General features: G+C 48.0%; 1 protein-coding gene across 1 annotated transcript in view; it reads right to left on the bottom strand.

Moving 5' to 3' along the window:
- ADAMTS3 (ADAM metallopeptidase with thrombospondin type 1 motif, 3) overlaps positions 1 to 21,205 on the bottom strand; it is a 167,095-nt gene that overhangs the window by 74,730 nt on the left and 71,160 nt on the right. The window contains exon 2 of the mRNA XM_009887110.1: positions 12,675 to 13,075. Coding sequence (XP_009885412.1) covers positions 12,675 to 13,075 — 401 coding nt within the window. The remainder of the gene's footprint in view (positions 1 to 12,674; positions 13,076 to 21,205) is intronic.

Raw genomic sequence — 21,205 nt, 5'->3', positions numbered from 1 at the left:
TAACAGAAAATTCAGGCAAAACTAAGGGTGAAAAACAGTCGTCGTCTCAGATACAAGTTAGAGAAGAAACAGGAAACGGGTGTATTTTACTCTGAATGGAAATACTCTGTTGATGAAAAGCTGAGAAGTGTCATGTCAGAGTACTGAAATACCAAAGGTAGTAATATTTACATTGAGCTCGGTATTTTAAATTGGTTCTACATCTTTGCTAAAAAACACCCGGATGGTAACATCTCTCAAAGGAAAAACAGTTTCACACATTAGCGATTTAAACGGGTATAAAACTAGAAAGCCAAACGACGGCGTGATTTGTACGAGGTCAGAAAGTTAATTTACCGTTGTAGGGCTGCTGCTTTAAAAAAAAATAAAAATCCAAGTAATTTATTGAAGTTATCAGCCAAGTCACAGAAGTAGTCTGTGAAAACTAAGTATCGTTTTAAAATGGAAGTGCAAGCAAATATTTCACCCCATTAACCGGGACAACGGTGCTGCAGCTTTACCCATCGTTTCAAGAAACTCCCAATGAAACAGGAGATGGGGAGGTGGAACTGGCTAACTTCTCTCTCCGCCGCTCTTTCAGAGCCTGACCCAGCGAGCGGTGCCCGGGGTTGCAGCGTGATCCTCCGAAAAAGGTCCAAACTGGTGCGCGGGTGACGAGTTCCTACAACAGACCGACCTATCTTGTCCGCCTTCCGCTTCTCCCCTCCTCCTCCTCCATAACCCCGCGCGGGGTTTTCTGCCCCGGCTCCTTTCTCGCCCCCTTGGCAAACCTCAGACCAGGCGGCTCCGAGGTCGGATTCCAGCTACGAGCAAGTACGGCGCTGAATAAACAGGGAACATCAAAAAAAGGCGTTACTGAATATGGCTTCTGTATCTCTACCCTCCAAAATGCAGTCCCAAATTCAGTACAAACTCTACAGTCAATAAGAACTTTGAGAGAGGTTACAAGGATTAAGTTTAGAGAACATTTGACTATTTCAGTATCTATTTACTTTCTTTTACCGGGACACATACTTTACCACATGTGATATGCGAAGGCAGAATGTGAATGAGAGCCCAATTCATGTGCGCTCCGCGTGTTATCAAGGGTCCACAGAAGTTACACAATCTGGTTTTTATTACTAAAACTATAAAAAAAAAAAAAAAGGGTTGTACTTAGTGATTTTAATAAGCTCGGGCTATTTTATATACTGCTAGCTGTTATACTCCAGGAACGAAAAAATTAAAGCAGCATATGCTACTTTGGTAACAAAAAGCAAAAATATAGAAAGGAAATTATTTGTCCGACTGCTTTAAAAGCACGGTTTTGTGAAAACACATAGCCGGGGCTAAAAGGTGCGATTGAGTAACAGCTACAAAGCAGACACCCAGAGCGGCCCCCAGTCCCCAGCTATTTGTTGTAGAGTATTTTTTAGAGTATTTTTTTAGCATAACCAGCGCAGCTTAAAAATCAAACTTTCAGAGGAAGCTGGCGGTGAAGGAAGGCAACAGGTTGACTGTATATGTCATTTCTCTACACGTCCCATAAGAAATCTGCACAGATTCCATCCCATCTACATTCTGAGTTTTGTCTGGACTGAAGAAATAACCTCCAGAGGGAGAAAACAAGAGAGCTTGGAAGGCAGCACGCCAACAATGTAGGGTATTTCCAAGGATATTTTACTTCAGGAGCTCCTTTCTTCAGTCCAATACCATCAGAAGAATGGGACAAACCTCAGCCAACCTTGGATCTCAGGTCTCCAAATGAAGTTCTGGGTCATGGAAAATAACAGAGAGGCCAACTGCTCCAAGGGACCAGAACTACAAACCCTATTTTAGATATCTATTAGACTTTATCATCAAAACTGTCCAAGAAAGTGACTTGTTGGCCATTTCTCTCATTTGAGGATGGCTGCTCCCAAAGTAGTCTGTTTACTCCTGTGGAATGAACATGTCACAGGCAGACAAGCAGTACCCGAAGCACAGAGCCTACACAGGGCCATCATCTGACGGCGTGACCTCTCCGGTCAGGGTACTGATGGAAAGGTGTTGGTGACACAGGGCTGGTCCCAGGAAAGTTCTGCATGGCAGATGATGGAAAGGCACCTCCTGAGGGACTATGTCAGCTTGGACAGTGGTCTCCTAAGGTTTCTACGACCACATGTTGTAACAACCATTTCAAGGGGAGTGTGGCAGGACCCGAGTCAGGCTAGAAATGCTGCTTCTGCTCTGGTAGAGCATCTCTTCTCTCTGGAAGCCCAAGGGACCTTCAGTCAAGGCCTCATCAAAACACTTCTCATGCACAGGAACGGATGAGTCCCTCTGCTGGTCCGAAACACCCTAAGTCCAAGAGAGGCAGGAACAATCACATTAAAAAACACAGCCAAAGAGGTGAAAGTCAAGTCACGTTCTGACTTGCTTCTGATCCACCAAGGAGCTAAACGCTGGAGGAGGAATCCTCAGGGCAGTGCCCTCGATGACAGCAGCCGAAGCCCCCAACTGCAGATGGGTCCTTTGCCTACTGCCTCCCCATGGAGGGGGCATGTGTCCCTGGAACTCTTCCTCTCTGCCTTGGAAAGGAGAAGGAGATGGTAGGGCCTCAGCAAGGGAAGACTATCAAAGGATGCGTCCTACGATACCCTTCATCGCTGCTTTAGCCACGGAGTGACTGCAAGCTACCAAAAGTCTGTTTGGGATGCTACAGCGAGCGGCTGCGAAACCCTGAGCGCTTAACGGAACTTCTTCCACCAACTGGAAGCAGCTCCAGTGCCAGACCAGCCTCAGCAGAAGTTCTGTCAGCAGAAGTTTATTTACTGCACAGCGATAATTATGGAATAAACAGTGATGAAATGAGTACTGAATTCTGCTGTTTTGCTATTCATGAAGCAGGTTATTTAAGAAAAGCAAGTGCTGGGATGAAGACACTCAACCCTGGGGATGCTGCCGTGACACCAAAGGCAGCACTAGTGATGCCACCTCCATCACCCGCACCGCTGAAGCATTCAGCGCCCGCTCGTGCTCGTGCCGGGCTCTGGGAACACCTGGACACAAGAGCAGACTCAGTGGTATTCTGAGGGTGAAATGAAGGGGGAATGTTTTTGCTGGATTATACAGAAATAGGGCAACTTACTTCCTTTTTTTGGCTCCTCTGCAGAGCAACCATGGGACAGAAACGCTAGTCTAGGTGTACTCTCCACACAAGGGCAAAGCAGGAGCTTTGCAGAATTTATTTTCCGTTAAGGTTTAGCCCAAGAAGGGCTGCAAAACCACAACTGTTCTGTAGGGACGCGCTGTTGGAATATAAACTCCAACCTGTCCAAACCCACGCACGAAAGATGTTTATTTTCCCATATTCACAGCCACAAACAAGCATCCCTTTCATGGCTGAACCACCCTCTCGCCTCTGTAAGCCACTCTATCAAGTGAAATGAAGAGTAAGCAAGGAAAGACGGTAAGAACACAGCCATTCTGCTTTTTAAGACACAACACCTCCAGACGGAGTTGAATGGACTTTAAATGCGCTACTTTGCAGAGATTTCCTTCCCTTAAAATATGCCACATGAAAAATATTTTAAAACAAACTAAAAAAACCTAATAAATGCTATTTTCAAGTTTAACGGCTACGCTACCCTTGAAGGCCAAACTCTTGCCTTCTATACGAAACATTCAGGCGCACATATCCAGGCGTGTGCCCACAGTCACCCTCCAAACCCCGAGCGGGGACCTGGCAGCGAGCAGGGAGGACCGGTGGGGAAGGGATTCAAGGGCGATTAAAGCACCCGAAAAAAAAAAAAAATTGCTCGGTAGGGGGTTGTGCTTTAAATAGCTTCTTTCCCGACGAAGCGAGGGCTGTAAAGTGGTCTCCTGCAACAGAGGACCAGGAAACACATTTGTGGCGGTGTCAATGCTTGTCTTAAAATGCGCAACGTGCAGCTAATCCCAGCGTCTCCCCAGCAGACCCTGGGAGCTCGATAAAACCAGGTTGGGACAGTCCCCGAGATTTCAGATGGATGCGTGTATAACTCTTACCTGGTAGGTTTACACACGGTTTAAATCTGTGTTACCTTGAATTTCTTTGTGCTGCTAAAGGGACTACGCTGCACGCAGTGTTAAGTGATGAGTTCAGACACAGCCTAATAACGTGCAAAAATTCATCAATACATTAATCTTTGAATGGACACACTGTTAGGTGAGAGACACCATATTTCTCAATCAAAAATAACTACAAACACTATTAAAACAGACATCTTTTTTTAAAGTTGGCTGTTATTAAGCAAGTAGAAAAGGGGTTTTCATAGAATCATAGAACGGTTTAGGTTGGAAAGGACCTTGAAGATCATTGAGTTCCAACCCCCCTGCCCTGAGCAGGGACACCTCCCACCAGCCCAGGTTGCCCAAGGCCACCTCCAGCCTGGCCTTGAACACCTCCAGGGATGGGGCCTCAACCACCTCTCTGGGCAACCTGTTTTGCCCCCTTTTTTTTTTTTCCTGAATAAGCATAACTTGCACCACGGCATAAATGAAGGAGGAACTTAAAACATTTAATCTTTGGATGGCTTATATAGGAGACTGTCGAGCCCCTCGAAAAAAACAACTTTGAAAAAGTCCTGCAGTGTTGTGTAGAGACACCTCGACTGGTTCCAATGGCCGTACGACAGCAGCGTTGCGCGTAGACCCTGGAGAAACCACGATGGCTCCCGCAGCCCAGTGTTCTGTTGGGAAGCCCGAGCCTCAGGTTTAAGCAAGAAATTTCCATCATCAAAGCAACGAGGGGGAAAACTGAGTAACTTCAAAGATAGACTATTAATACCTCGCTGGAGTCTGCTTACAGTCCCAGTTCTTGCTCTTTCCTTGAGAAACCACGCTTGGGGAAGGCTACCGGAGAGGAGCAGACAAAAAGCCCAAGGAACTTTCAGATTTGCCCATGATGCCTGTTCTCAGCAGGGATTTTCTTGGTTGGGATTTAGATTCCAAGGCTCAAGTGCTGATGCTCCCCAGCAGCGCCCCCCGCACCGGGCTCTCTGCTATACCATGTGGGGATGTGTGATGCCCTTCATCTCTTTTATTTATTTAACCTCATCGGGCCACGCTCCCGGTTTGTTTTACCTGGGACTCTTCCCAGCGCGGTGGACAGGGCTGCTCCCATCCCGCTCCAGGCTGGAGGGGAAGAGCTCTTGCAGGAGGCATTTCTTCAGGTCACCGAGACCGTCAGACAGACCTTTCGCTTTTGCGCTCCGTTTTAAAAATACATAGCGCCTTCTTCCATTTGGAAAACCCATTACCCAAACGGATTGCATATTTCCATGCTATGAAAGATATTTGTGCGGCTCCTTATAGTTTGGCCCAGTTTGAGCTACGTTAAGTCCACAGCAGTACTACTGTACATCTATTCAGTTTTTCCTACGACCACGCCGTCCTTGGAACAAAGGGAGAGGGAGCCGCAGCCCGTAGGAAAATTATCATTTCAGAGGAAGACTTCGCTGTTCCATCAGCCCTTGAAAACCTAAAGCATACAACCCAGTGGAAACTCTGAGCAAAACCCTTTTTATTACTTCCCACTTAGTAGGCTAAGTGCAAAGCACGGAGGCTTCCCCCATCCACCGTCCTCCAAGAGGCAACCAGATGTCGGTATGAACAGTAGGTTTCTAAACCCATCTGCTGAAGCAAAGAGATTTTCTCTGCACCTCTAAAAAGCAGCTTTCTTTTCAGTTGGGTTTCCTCTTACTTCGGGTGACTTTGGGCTGAGGTTCTCCTGAGAAGGCAGGAGGCAGAGAGGGGCAAGGGCTGAGCTGGGCCTTGGACGGCCTCAGACCTTCTCCCTGCTCACACCACCTTTTGCAAATGCTCTCCAACCGATTCATGTTTCTACCTACGCAATCGGACAAATTCTTTGGTGTTTTATTGCAACAACACTTCACAAAAACGACGTTCAGTGATAGCCTTGGAAGAAAAAGGAGGCTTTACATGGGAAAGTGCAGTTTGTTCTACGGGAGAATGGGAGAAACTCAAGGCAGGAGGAGAGGAGGAGACGCAAGGGCGAAGAAGTGAGGCAAATCTATCATTAGCCCAAATCTAGCCCCATTGGAAAAACTTTTAAACAAACAAGAAGAAATAAATGGAGCTTGAGCAACCATCTGCATAAACTTTGACTACACTACACAAAGTAGGGGTGAAGTACCCACTTGATTTGAGTGACAACTTCAAGGAGGAGCAAATTAGACACAGAAAAGAACTGCTGTATTACATTATCTCACACTACATTGACATTTTACATCAATCACTATCCCCTCCCTTCTCAATACTCCTTCCCTCAGTGGTTTATGCAAGAAGCCTGAAGTCCTAAATAAGCGACACCACGGCACTGCATTTTTCCAAGTCTCTGGAGCCGCCAAACATTGAGAAATCCTCTTTATTATGGATTTACTACGCCTGAAAAGTCTCTATGAGCCTCTAGGAAGTGCTACGCCCTGGAGAGGTGACAGGGAGGAATTCCAAGCCCAGCCTGAGAGTGACCAAAGGCTGCTCGATCCAACGGGGAGGACGGGTTGAGGTTACCAGATGGGCTCTGTCTGTCCAAAGAGGCAGCTGGAACCCATCAAGCCCAGTGAATAAGTCGGCAGGGCTGCCAAGTACAGCCGAAAGCGAGCGGTAAGCACAGGCAGCGCAGGTTACAGGAGTTCATGGCAAGGATGCGATTACTGTGGGAAGCGCGCACTAGGGCAGGGTAGCACCAACACAACACCGCTCCATCGGCCCAAGACACCGCCGCCACCCGCACGCTGTTGCATCTCCCCGGCTGTTGCTGCTGTTTGCCTGCGTTTCGTGTCCCCAGATGTCCACGTGCCTGAGCAAGGGAAGAGGAGCACAGCTTTCCACGCCGCCCCCAGCCTGGACCAGGAGAGACCCTCCAGCATCGAGGGGACCATTTTGACCCTCAATGCACATCCAGGCCCTCCTGAGAGCTCCGCACCCCTCTACGTGCCCAACGCCATCGTGCCAAGAAGTTGAGATGCTCCCGTTACCTTCCCACAGCAGCCCTGCTCCACAGTGGGTCCCTAATAATATTCTTCTTCGGGACGCTGGAATTACCCTTATCGAGAGTTTCCCACGTGCTACAACCAGATGCTCGGCAGCAGCTCAAGTGTTTTGTCTCCAAAACACTATTTCAATACACCGAGATAAAGTGTCAGCAGCTCCCAGAAAGCTGGTTCTCTTTTGTAACATCATCTTGCCAGCTCGGGGGAAATAACGCTGAAACAATATATTAGTACCAACATACGCACGAGAAATAAGCCTTAGTACTTCAGTCTTGATGGAACAGTGGTAATGAAAAAAAAAGCATTTGAAACAGATCAAAACACCCTGAAACTGTTTAGATCCCGGTACACGCTTAACCACGTGCCTCAACTTAAGCATATTTTCAAGTTTTTTCCTGAACCAAGGCTTACTATCTCCAGCCTGAGATATTCCAGCCTATATTTCAAACGTATCTGCCAAAGGCAAGGAAGTGTGCGCACCTCGGTACGTCCTTCCGTTCAGACACCTCAAATGACTCCATAATTAAGAATGCCAAAACCACCCAGGGTAGGAAACCCTCATCAGCTCCCTTTCACAAAGGGTGAAATGGAGACACCAAGTTCAAGGCTCACGTGATGAAGTCCCTGCTTCCAAGGGGTCTGTGCTAGGGGATCCTCACATCAGATCATCCAAACCAAACTTTGAGGATATGCTCAATCTCCCCAAATACCCACAGCCGCTCATGAACTTGGGTGAAAGCACTGACCGTAACGACACACAGCGTGTCTCCATAGCCTCAGAAAAAGGGGATGACAGCAAGCAAGTGAGGAATAACCCGTCACGAGTGACAGACCTGAGCCAGCTTGGGGTTTTTTTCGTTCTCGACAGTCGGTCTGTCTTTGAGCATGGCCCTGGTTTGGCAGCAGAACGCTGAAAGGCAGGGAGGCTACTGAAGATCTGTCATCTGCAAAGAGTTTTACTTCCAAATGAGTGCATCAGCCCTGAACTTGAAGGTCATAGTTTTCCAATAAACAAAACGAGTCACGTTTTACTCGGTATGTGAAGTCAAAGATTAAAGATCCATCGTACCGGGTCTGGCCCTTTCATTTCAAACAAGTAAGGTCAATGCTCTGTAAGAAACGGAAGACATCGTGCGCACTTGGCATTGCGTATATGGGAATATAAACCAGATCCTGACTCACACACGAAGGCACAGGTCTATAAAACACCGGTCAAAGCGTAGGTGCAACCTAAAGGCATCGCGCACCAACAACTGTTTGGCTTTCCTTACAAGAGGAAGCAAGTTCATTGAGAAGCTGAAATAATTTTCTCTACAACAAAAGGCAGAAACTGATTTAAAGCTTTTACTCTGCTAAAGGCTAAGTTTGCTGTGTTCTGTTTATTTACAATCTGAAACATTTGTACTGGGATTTTTTGAGGCTGGTTGTTTTCCGCCTCTTCCACTGCCAATACAGCACTGCACGAGGCACGAGCAACCTGTGAAAGCCACCACCTGCCAAACCTCCTCTGAACCTAGTTCCACCGCCTTCAACATCTTGCAGTTATTTTCCCACTTTTCTAAACCATATGTTCCGCCAGGCGCACACCAATGCTTTCTTAGCAGCAAATTACAAGGTCAGATAAACTTCAGCAACTTTTGAGCAGTTCAGCCATTAAACCTCCTCCAGCGACTTGGAACGGACGCCGACCACACCAGTTGCAAACAAAAATACACTCCAGTGTGTGCTCGCCTGGGAGGAGATTACCCATCTTGCTCGGCAACCCACATTAGATCAAACATTTCGTTTAGGGCAGAGACACACAAACCGCACTCCCGCAGTCATCCAGAAGAGAAGGCACCACCAGCACCATCTGACACCCTAAATCAGATAGATTCAATTAAGTTCTTCATGACTGTGTGAATGATTTGATCTTTGTACGAAGGGCAAAAGGAAAGACGCTACTCAGCTGTAAATGGGGAAGAGGCTGAGCAACTCAGGCAGGAAGGCTTCCCGTAACCTTTCCTAACACTTACTCCCTCCCAGAGGAACGGGCTGCCCAGGGAGGTGGTGGAGTCACCATCCCTGGAGGTATTTAAAAGCCGGGCAGACGTGGTGCTGAGGGACATGGGTTAGTGGTGGGTTTGGCAGCGTTGGGTTGACGGTTGGACTCGATGGTCTGAAAAGTGCCTTCCAACCTAGGTGATTCTGAGTCTGATGAGATGGACAGCAGAAGAGTACCGAGGTGAGATGCTACTGTGCAGGCACTAAAAGGAAGGAAAAGCTGGAAGGAGACGTGGGAACACAAGAATTTAAGGACTACCAATATGTGAGGGGAGCACATGTGCCCCGCAAGCGCTGTCGGGGTAAAAGCTGAGCCTTCTGCCTGGCCCTGCCACGGCCACGCAACCTGCCAGCGTTCCAGCACAGGCTGCCTCTGAACATTGCCTAAACCAAAGCAACGGACAGAAGAGGGATCAGTCGGCGGACTTAAATCCAGGCTGCCGTCTGTGGAACTGCAATTTCACCATCTGTCCATCCAAGTTAAGTGCTTTTCTCCTCTTACCCTTCTCTGCGAAGAGATCCCCGGCTTCAATTTCGCAAGCCCGCAGAGCCCAAGGATGCTGTTACCTTCAGCTGACCAACGGCAGCGTGACACCAGGATAAACTTCTAGAAAAAGTATCAGGTTTTGCACCAGTGCTCTTCCTTTCCCAATGCTGGACTGACCTTTCAAGCCCTGCGGTGGCAGAGCAAGCTCCAGTGACGGTGACGTAGGGGGTAGGGAGAAGTGGCCGTAGCGACAGGAGTCACCAGCGGTCCATGCCCAGCTCTGCAAACCCCCCAGCCCTCCCCGAACCAGACACGGGGGATCTTCTCCACGTGCTGCCTCAGCATCCCAGAGGATGCTTCTGCCTCGTGACTCTGACTCAGTTACATGTTTTGCCACCACTTTCACAGATAGTCGATAAATTCTATCAATACTGTGACAATAAATACTGCTATTTTGACCCAAACAACAGCAGAAATATACAATAGAAACCTGAGGAAGTGCCAACTTTCTGAAACACCGTAATAAAAACAACGGGCAGCTTCCCCATGACCGATTAACAGTTTTTTCACTAGGACAAGCGCATGCACATGCGTGCTGTTTTTTTAAATGAACAGGGTTATTTTCAGGGGACATTAAGCAGATGTGAAGACAGGAATTTGCAAAACCGATGGCATGCACATGGCTTTTACTGCAAAAGAGGAAATGTAAACTATTTCAAAACAAAAGTGTTCAAATATTTTGATTTTTAAATACAAGTTAAGATTCAGGAAGACAGCATGGGCAGAATCCTGCTTTACTAGTGCAAATGCCAATTAGTCCATATACTTACAAACAAGCAACCAAAATTCAGCACCCTTATGTTCCTCAGAAGCGTACACCTACCGCTGAGAGCAAACAATAAACGCTACGAAATTCAGCGCTGCCTGAACTACCCGTTAGCACAACAGAGAATTCTGCCCCTCTATCTGCAGGTGTCTCCCTAGTTGTGATTAAAAAACTCCTTATGCACAAAATAAAATTTGCGAGGTCTTCCGCTAACTGGTGGCAAGCCAAGGGCTCTTCTTATCAAACTTCTTTTATAATCCACACACGGAGCGAATTGCTACCACGGCGATTCCCTTTCCTTTCCCCCAGAAGGCGAGAGCCTCGCTAGCTACACCCGAGAGCGGCTAAATTCCTCAGAAGGCAAAAATAAATCTCTCCAACAGACACACGGCCCTAGAATTTCTCACTGTTGTTCCAGTTTCTGTTGAGCCGTATCATCTCGCTCTTCACATCTTTAGGATACGCTGAAGGATCAAATATTCTAGCTTGCTTGAGAGACGCGCAGCAGAGCGACAGCCAAGCCCGAAACGCTAACTTTGGAGTTGCTTCTGCTAACCTTGGAGCTGACGGGAGGGGGAAAAAACCTAAGTTTGAAATCCCATCAATCCTTCAGGATTATGTATTTATTTCACACCCAGTTGCTTAGAGCTCCCGAAGACTGTTAGAGCAGCGAGCTCAAGAAAGCCAGCAAAAGTGCTCAAAAGAGGTGGGTTTTGATGCGTGAGCTGCTCTCCCGCTCAAACAAAACCCACACGTTCTCCTGGTCCAGTCCCAAAAAGCACTGGACGCGCATGGAGGGCTTCTCCTGGGTGCTGGGGGAGAAGAGCGGCAATAAGCCACGCAAGCGGGAAACTTCCAGTTCTTTACTCAGGACGCCTTTGGTATCTGCTGTCTTCTTACACACGTGGAAGTTTGTGAAGGCAGCAGCTACTTCAGCTAACTGAAAACACACCACGAGCAGCTTGTCAGCCACATGGCACCCTCTGCCAAAGCTGCTGTGCTCCTTAATCTGATTCCGTTTAATCCAATTTATTGTCTTAAAGTACTGTCTCGCTTCACACAAGAGCTTCATTCAGGATTACCGCTAAGAGACAGCTCTCGACCCCAGGGCCTCACAATCATGGTAAGGACTACCTCTGAAGCTGTATCCATCCAGGCAGACGTCGACACGGCACACTGCCAACACATTCTCCTAAAAAACCTCAAAACCCACAGAAGCAGCACACCAAACCGACAGCAGCTGATAACCTCAGATGCAAATACCACCAGTATCTCCTTGCTTTAATTAAGGCGAGTCAGGCAGTTGGGTTGCGCGCAGCCCTCGGCTCCGAATGGGGAGTTTGAGACATGTAGGCACTTTCTCCGGCAGTTCCCGAGGTTTGCTCGCCAGGACTTATCGCCAGATGGAATCAAACCATTAAGGTGGGGCGTGCGACGGGAAGAGGGAAACCTGTTTCCAAGAAGGGATACTTGTCGCAGGCTCGTTCATACGATTCCTCTGCTGAACGGCAGCGGAGGAACCACTACATTAATCTTCCTGGATGCTGCAGTCATGTTCCACCACCGCTCCTGCTACTTAAAGAGTACAAGGTGAGTATTGTTAGCTTGCTTTACCGCATGATTGAATTAACGAACGGTATGCGCACTCAATATACGCCCAGGCTTTCAATACGGGATTTGTGTACCGCGCCAGTCGGTGCATCTGCCGCAGCGAAACACCACGCGCTCTCCACTAACACAGCGCAGGGTGGAGAACGAATCCTTTATAGACGTGACTCCCTGGGTTCTCTCGTGATACCTTGCCATGAAACAAAACTGCATGTAAGAAAACAAAAAGCTTGCTTATTCTATAAATAAACCCTTTAAAACTTAAATCCGGTGCTATTCTTGGACTGCAGGGCAGCTCGCGATTTTGCTACCCGACAAGTACGCGGTGACGACTTGGACGCCAAATTCTACGTTTGCTCACCAAAAGGTCGCCTTTTAAGTGACTTAAAATGACTTCATTATTAATTTTCCCATTTGTAACACCTCCTGAAAGCAAAAAGGAAAACCAACAAAACTTAGGTTTGATTTCTTTCTCTCACACCGGTGACATTAAGGACTTGGCTCAAACTCGGTGTAATTACCCCAGAAAAAAGCAGCGGGACTGCAGACATCAATACGTACTGAGCCATTTTCTCGGGGATTTAAGAAATCAAGTTCTTTAAACGGTATCATTAGCGCTGTGCAGTTAAAAGCAACCAAAGCTGTGTACGAAGTGGGAAAACACCAGACGTTAATGCCATTAAATGAGCCTTACCAGACCATCACAATTGCTAATAGCCACGGAAGCTCCGGGGATGTCAGTAATGTCTCCCACATAGGCGCAGTTGGTCCACAGGGGCTCTCTTTTCCATAAGCTCTCGGTAGCAGTTCTAGTCTGACTCGCGTTACCGCCATCCTTTCCAGTTTCCACAGAGTCTTCGTACCACTCCACGACGGCCTCGGGAGCCACTAAACGAGTGTTGGGTTTCAGCCGGAGATGGAATTCCCTTCCAAACGCAGTGACGTTAAAATACAGCTGTTTGGGGCTCTGGGATACCTCCCGCGCTGATCTTCTTTGGTGACTCGCGGAGAGGATATTGGAGACGTAGCTTCCATCTGCGTCGGTACTAATTGGAATCACTAACCCATACGGTCTCGGTCTGCTTTTTCGTAATTCTGCCAAGAGAAACACCCAAAACCAAACTAAAATTAGAACAAGAGCATGGAACGAGCCTGAAGCCGTCTCCCCTTCCAATATTCCCAAATTTAAGATGCCAGTTAGAGCTACTCTGAATCGCTCCACCGACAAGTTCAGCTGGAGAACGATAAAAACCTGGGTAGTTTTTAAGAGGACAGGGGACTGTGCCGCTTCCCACATCAACATGCATGAAATTAGCTGCCAGACAGCTCGTGTGGGTATGAGCACGCCAACGCAACGCCGGCACGCGTAAGGGACGCGTCACTGCACGCTCTACCTGCAGCACTGAGGCTTATTAATCTTCCCTTGGGTACCCTACAGTAATGCTCTTTAAGACTATCAATTGTTATTATCAAAATGCTTTGGACTACTTTTACCCAGACACGGTAAGGAAGAAGAAAAGCGCTTGACACCACGTTAAGGAAGCTATGAGGAACCAAGGACAGCGAGAGAGGAAGGCCATCACAACTCCTGGGAAAGCGTATGGATCCCAGCAAGGTGGACAAGCAGCAGCACGGCTGCCCAGTTACGCACCTCAAATAAACACACACCACAAACGCGCCCGCAAAATATCCTCCAGGCACCAACATTTTCAAGAAGCAGGTCTTTCATGACTCTACTTTCCTAAAACTTACAGAGAAAACCCTGAAGGATTCATTTACATTTATCTGGGGAGCTTCCTGGGGTTCAGGTTTGCTTAGTAGCCGCAGAAGAGGCAATAACCCTTTGGAATCCTCTTGTAAGAAATGGCACACAACTCCTTTACGCGCCTTGAAGAGAACTGCTCGCTCCCGCGGCAAGAACTGCGTTAAGATTTAGAAAACAAAGAGTCACGCTTGGTTATAACTGCAATTTGCGCAAGTATTTCCGCAGACTTCGAAAACTGAAACGGGGAAAAGAACCCAGGGGATATCGCATACCGCTGATAAATGATTTGATGTCAGCAGTGGTACAAGGAGTAACTTCAGATCTCCTCTAACAAATCCCCTTACTCAGCAACTTGCTGTTGTCCTTCCTCTTTGCGTAACTTGACTAATGGAGTTCAAAAAGAGAAGCTAATTATTAAAAAAACCCAAATCCCAATACAATTTTAGGTACAAGTTTGTACCTAAATCCTGCACTTGCCTGCAATACCCAACAGCTCTAAACCCCACGAAACCGCACTCTGTCGATAGTACTAAAGAAACCCACAGAAGTGCAGGCAGTGCCCTACACGCCAGGGGGGCTTCCCAGGAGAGGTCCCTGCTCGCTGACCTCTCCTGGGAAGCGTCGGAGCATCCCCAGGTACCTGAGCCGTGCGGCCAGACAGGACCCGTGGACAACCAGTTCCAAGCAAAAGTTCTCTGAAGGCTCATGCGCTTCAGCAGAGGCGTTGGCCAGATGGTAGAGCAGACAAAGCCACAGTAGAGAAAAAAGGTAAGAGCAATGAAAGCCCTATTTCCTACCAATTTCAGTGGTTCCCACGAGTCAGCTCAGGATTCCCATCTAATTAGCAGCAGGATTAGCTGACTGGAAACCTTCCAGTTGGGTTCTGGATTTGCGTAAGTGAATACACTCCTTCCCCACTCCCCAGAAAACCCTCCGTCTGTGTAGTCCTTTACCCTGTACCCTGAAAATACCATTATCAGCACAAGAGAGGATTTTTTTTCCCTCTCTGCTGTTCTTAGGCACTGATGAGAAACAGAAGAGAACCTTCTCTTTAGCTCCGAGAAAGGTCTTCTCCCGTTATCGCTCACCATGCTTGCAGCCCGGCACCGGGACACGTGTTTCCCATGACCTTCAAGTCACTTCACACCGCTGTAAAACAAGTCCCTCAAATGAGACGATCTTTTTGACGAGACCTTGGTAATCCGGCAGTAATCAGGATATTCGGTACCCAATTTGCACCCCGTAAAAGGAGAAGGAGGGACATTCCTGGGGCAGGTCAAGCTATGGGAACTGCTGCTAAGAACAAAGCCTAAGTCTTATTACCTGTGTGATAAGAGTTTAAAAGAGTTAAAAAAGACACGCAGCACCAAAATAATTATCCCCCAGCTCTCCTCTTCCCGAGAGAACTGGCTAAAGCAGTATCAGAGTGATGTTACTGATACTTTTCATTAAAAAAAACCCCTCCACGATTGGGTAGCGCAGGTGCCACCGCTGAGAATTCCTCAAATAAATATACTTAATTAAATGAGCTAAATTTTACCTGTTCCCAGGGTGAATCACGCTTAGAACCGAGAATTAATAGAGAAAAAGCTCAGTAGCGCGTCCCTCCCTCCTGGTAGCAGTGGCTGCTTATTTTAAGAGAAACATTCAGTGAATAACTTCAGTAGGAAAATGTTCCTCGTGGCTTCATAAAACAGTTTGGTTTTTTTTTTCTCCAGTTTTCTTTTATGCAGAGACCGAAGGTTTGACAGAAAACCAAGCTATGGTACTAAATAGGATATATATGGGCATTTAAATTCTTGCGCTGTAAATATCTTTACGTAACACGCAAATACGATATCCCTGGCAAGCAAAAGTTCCTTATGGCTTGCAAGTCCATGGCTGTGCAGATGTACCCCGCGTCCCGCGGTCACAGGGCGGTTCGACACCACCCATTCTGCCACACACCTCCAAAATCAGGTTCTACGACTGCTATCCTAATTAGGACGTTCTCCTTAAGGATAACTCCCATCTAAAACGCTGGGAATTCCGAGCCAGGATTGCTAACCTGCCTCCTCAGAGAAGGGAGCAAATTAAACCTCTAAACTCATTGTTCTTAATTCGGCACCGGGAGACAAGAGCTGCTGGGCTGTATATCCTAACTGGGTCAAAGAAAAAAAAAAAAAATAAATCGAGATGCTCATGATCCCCGCGCCGCAGCCCTGAGATTTCATTCACAGACTGATGTTCCTCCTTCCACCTCCCCGAGATTCTTCATGGCTTTTTTTTTTTTATTATTATTTTTTAAAAAAAAGCAGGGTGCTCAGTGCCAGAGACCACAGTCTGGCGATCAAATTCCGTGTTCACTGCACAACTGAGAAACTGCTTTGCCCATCTTGCAGCAGTATTCCCAGACTTCTACTAGCGGGGGCAAAAAAAAAAAAAACAAAACCAAACCACACAAAAAAAAAAAAATATTTTGCTAATAAGAAGAACAGCCAGCGAGCCACAAGAAGGTAGGAACAAAGGGTGGAAAATAAGAACTGTCAAGTTTTTGAGTCAGCAAAAGCCTTTTCCAGAGTCTCTAAACGCTGAGCTAGAAGAGGAAATGCCTTTTGTTCAAAGGCAATTAAAATTAAATGCGACATGACTGAATACCGAAGACATCTAAACTCCTCCACTGACTTACATTACCCTTTTTCCATACACCGTATGGTCTCTGGTGATGCTGTTCCAGCTGTAGGTGTTCCCTTTCCGAGGCTAAAATTTCAGAGCCGCTCTGTTCTGCTAATTCAAAGCTTACAGTAACCATCAGAGAAGAAACGCAGAGCGATAGAAAAAGCACTTAACTTCAAATTTTCTTCTTTTTTTTTTTTTTTCTCTCCAATCTGGCTTTAAACTGCTGCTCCAGTTGCACAATGTTTAGGTTGAAAGGAAGCACTTAAGAAAGAACATCACATTCTTTCATTGTGTGCCAAAACATAATTAGCTAGAGAATGCCTCTGAAGAAGCCCGTCTGGACTTTTTTTTTCCCCTCAAATACACATGAAACCAAAGAATTAACACCGCTGGCTCACAGTAGTTGCTGTTGCACTGTAAAACAACTGTTGACGATGAAGATTCAAAAGCCCTAAAACTTTTTTTTTTTCTCTCTCCATAAAAGAATCTGCATTTGGAAGAGGAATTATTTTTTTTCAATATAAGATTTTGTGAAACACACGGATCACAAATTGTTCACGGGGTTGCCCGCAGCAGAACTCCAAACGCATAAATAACCACTCAGAAGATTTCAAAAGCACAGGCTAAACTGAAATCAGCACAGTCAGTAGCAGAGCAGCGATTTCTGAAAATTCAGAGGGATTATTTCAGTGTCTCAACCAAGTTACCCAAGCTTGAAGACAGTACTATTTCTCTTCTTTTCCTCAGTGTTTAAACCTCATCTGGTGTTCGTTATTCTGACTGGGGTTTTTTCCTCACACTGCACGTAAATCAATTCCGATAGCGGGACTCTCCTTTTCCCAGCCCTCTGCGCTGCAGCCCGAGTTCTGCCTTTTGCGAACAAACCCACCTTCTGACCCCAGGAGCTCCTGCGCCTGTCACCGCCACCTCCCAAATTCTATCCACCGAGCGCAAGCGCTGGCGGCATCATTTTCCCCCCAAACATTTTCCGAGCCATAGCAATGAGATGCAGATGAATTCCTACGTGCGGTAACCACACCTGCCTCTTCCTATTGCTAGCAAATTATTTCACTTAGGAACGGCAACGTGGAAACCTACTAAAATTCTACCAAAAGCACAACTGTTTTGGCAGAGACCTCCCCTGGAGGATGTGTCCGAAGGTGGCTTGCGGGGTCGGGAAGGCAAAAGGACCGGACCTCAGGTAACAGCCCCGGCGCATCGCTGAGCCCGCATCTTCTGAACGGCGCCCACGAGCTACGATGCAATCGGATTGCCGGATGGCAGACATCCAGCTTTGCGGTGGAAGCACTGGGGAAGAAAAAATAATTACCTGCTGCTGGAGGAATTAAGAGGACAGCATTTCAATAAAAAGACTGTCACGGGTTCCTATGTTCTGAGAGATTACCCTTCCGTCTCACAGATAACCCTAATGGGATGAGTGCAGAGCTGTTCCAGGCACTTAGCAAAGTGCTGCTTAACAACAAGAAAAGATGCTGCGGCGACAGATGTCATCGCCGTTTGCTGCCTCCATCGTTGGTGGGCGCCTTCCAGAAACCGAGTGGCAGTTTTGGCCCCTCTCTTTCAACAATGTGGGTCACCTCCAAACTGCTGTTTGCTCCGTATTCGGCTGCCTCGAGGTGGCAGAAACGCCCAGGGAGAAAGGCAGGAGGGGAAAAAGGGAGGTGGGTTTCTTGAGGATCGCCCCACCGCTTCGAGGCCACGCGGCACATTTCGGCGCATGGCTGAAGGCAAGAAGAGAGGCCACCTCTCGCTAGTGTCCTCCTCCCTTCCCTTGGCCGCCCACTCGGCCCGGGGACACAGACGGCTCCAGAAATTCTCCGTGGGATTTTCACAGCCTCTGCTGAGCTGCAGGTGACCGACCGTGTTTTAAGCCAGCTGCCGTCCCGCAGGTCAGGCATCCCGCTTTTCTTCCAGAAGGAGCACCGAGCAGCGCCGGAGCTGTGCCGTGCGGGAGGCGGAGGCAGGAGAAGGGAAGATGCAGCACCACCCCGAGCGCCATCACCTTTGGCCCTACTATTTCACCAGTGAAAGCAGAAGGATTGCCTCCTGACAGTTTCCAGGCATTGGCAGTACATTATGCATTAATGCTCTTAATTTAGCTTGGGTAACTCCCTATCTCTATAATACATTCTGTACTGATATTTAAAAAAAAATTAAAAAAAAAAATCCTATATGCTTTAATTTGTCTTAAGTGACTTTGCAGGCTATGAGAAAAGATGAGCTGCTGCCAGCAGCCAGCCCTGGGCCAAATCAAAATATACAACAGCCACGCAAAGTGACGCCTGAGAGGGACTTAAAAGTAGGACAGCCCATTTGGAGGCAATCCTAACGCAGGTTTTGCTGTCGTCATTACAACTTGAAACCAAGGAAGGCAGATTTTCTGAATCAGAATTTCCAGCGCCGACATTACTTTAAATATTAATAGTTTAAAAGCATAAAGCGTAGGACAAATCCCGATGACGGCAAGTTTTAACGAGCTATCTGTGCTGTAAAAATACAACTGCCCCTCAACTAAACGCCATCGATCTCTGGACGGCAGAGCTACTTGCAGACAGTCTGGCTTTGGTAAGCCATGGGACTCCCAGTTCTGCTGGCCACCAAAAGCCACCAAGATGTGGAGGAGGACACACGGACGGGTCAGCAGCTCTCGTGCTGGGCACCGACCAACCCTCAGACCCAACCCCAGGGGGTCGCGTGGTGCCCAGCCGCACAAGGGGACATGTGGGACCACGGACTCACGGATGGACAGACCCACCAGCCAACGTCCTCTCCATCTGCCCCTTCCCAGGGAGAGGAGGGCGAGACCCCTTCAGGCTCCGAAGCTCCCGAGGTGCCATGAGAGCCCAGCAGAGCCTGTCCTACACCGAGCACGCCGACCCGGCGCTGGGGGCTCGGCCTGGGGTGCCCGATTCACCCTCTGCCACGCAAACTCAGCTCTCTCCTGCGGTTCCTGCGCGCCGCAGATGTTCCTGACTACAGCAATGCTGCGACTGTGAAAGAACGGAAAAAGTTAAAGGGAAAGAAAAGTTATTTTCCAGATTAAAGAACTTCGCCTGATGTACTGTATAATTTAAAAGACGCATTCCTGTATAGCTTATGGTTTCTGAAATTCAAATACAACCCATTTCTCATGGGAACGAACACGGGCTCAGCATACCACTGGAAAAAAGGTCTGTTTGCCAGTTAGGTTTAAATGTACCTAACCGTCTCAATTCCCATTATTCACTGATCGCAGTGGAAACCAACCTAAGCCCAGTAGAACGCGGTGCCAGAACAGAAATTGAGACAAGACCTCCAAAATTCAGAGAAATACTTGAAATTCTTTGCTGAACAAAAACCTCAGATCAAAACCGGAACCAAAACCTCAGAATTGGAGGTCTAACGGCGACTGGAAACAGAACTGCCCGGGGTCTGTTCCCACCGCCTCTCTCACCGCAAAGCTCCGACACTGGCGCTCGACGGCACGCGGTGGAAAAGCTCATTTCACACCTGCGAGCGCTACGGGGCGCGTGAGACGGCATACCCTCCCACCGCTGCCCCTCTCCACAACCTCATCCGTCCCGCACAGCGCTATCCGTCACTTTAAACACAGATCTTCCGCAGCTAAACTTTGGCGCGCGTGCTCTGAATTATACGAAGCTTCCCGTCCTTCGGAAAGAGTCAGAGAGGCTCAAGTTTTGGTTGCGAAGTACCCCGCGGGCATGAGGAAGCTCCTCCTGCTTCAGTGCCCTCGCTCATGCCAGACCCCGACCACGCCGCCCTAAGGATGGCAAGTTAAAACGCAAGAGCCAACAGCTACGGTTAAGCGCGCAGCAAGCACGCCGCGCCATCAGCAGAATATGAAGAAGCCTCGGCATCAGACAAATTTTTTCCAGCTAAAAGAAAAGGTTGAACGCTTCCAAGAAGGAAGAAAAATGGCATGAAGACGTGGTTTGCCCTGGCCAAACGCAGTAGGCATTTCCTCCTGGATTCAGAAATGAAGACAAAGCATCTGACCCGGAGCCGACGTGCCGTGACACCGGAGCTAGTTTAAAGCACGCTACAACTTTTAACTTTTGTTGGTTTATGTTTCAGAAGGGAAGCACGGACGTATCAGGATGCGAGGAGGCATAATGAGAGGGGCATGCGAATTCAAGTCATGCCACATCACTCCGAAACTACAAACGCTCCTGGGTGGTAGCGGTGTGGGGGTACGCAAGGGAACGCTTGCCTGCATACAGATCGTTTCTCCAGAGAATAAACCAGTTTGTTGAGCTTACTTCTTTTATTTCTGTTCTGATGGCAGCAATAAGAGTTAAAAAAAACTTACCTATCTGGATGTGGCGTTCTTTACCAGCCTGCAGAAGAGAAAAGAAACACATGCACGAAGCTGTTAGTGAAATCACCCTGCGACGGGTGACAGCGCAGCGCTTCTACGAGCCTGAAAAATTACTCGCTCTCTAACCGCACCATTTTTTACGGTTCTGCTTTTGGTTTCCAGGGATGGCGCTTTCCCCCCCCCCGGATTGCACAAACAGCTGTTCCCACCGCTACGTTAACAGAGTCCGCACTAAGTTTAACGTTAATCGAACCGCTGCGAAAAACCTGCTTTGTGCTATCGAACTGCTTTTATATACGGTGACACTGTGCCAGAAAGTTAGTTGGGCGCCCCGAGAAACGCCTCCGCAGTGTGCGCGGCGATGGGTTGGGAGAACGGCGGGTGCCGGGGCCGCCTGTGCCGCCGGCTCCGCAGGGGGGGAGAAGAGGCACCGGGACCCCCACGGGGGACAGCGGGACCCCTC

This window comes from Charadrius vociferus, unplaced genomic scaffold (assembly GCF_000708025.1).
Source record: "Charadrius vociferus isolate BGI_N301 unplaced genomic scaffold, ASM70802v2 scaffold376, whole genome shotgun sequence".
Lineage (NCBI taxonomy): Eukaryota > Metazoa > Chordata > Aves > Charadriiformes > Charadriidae > Charadrius > Charadrius vociferus.
Note: the sequence above shows the minus strand (reverse complement) of the source record. Positions and strands in the feature narration are given on the sequence as shown.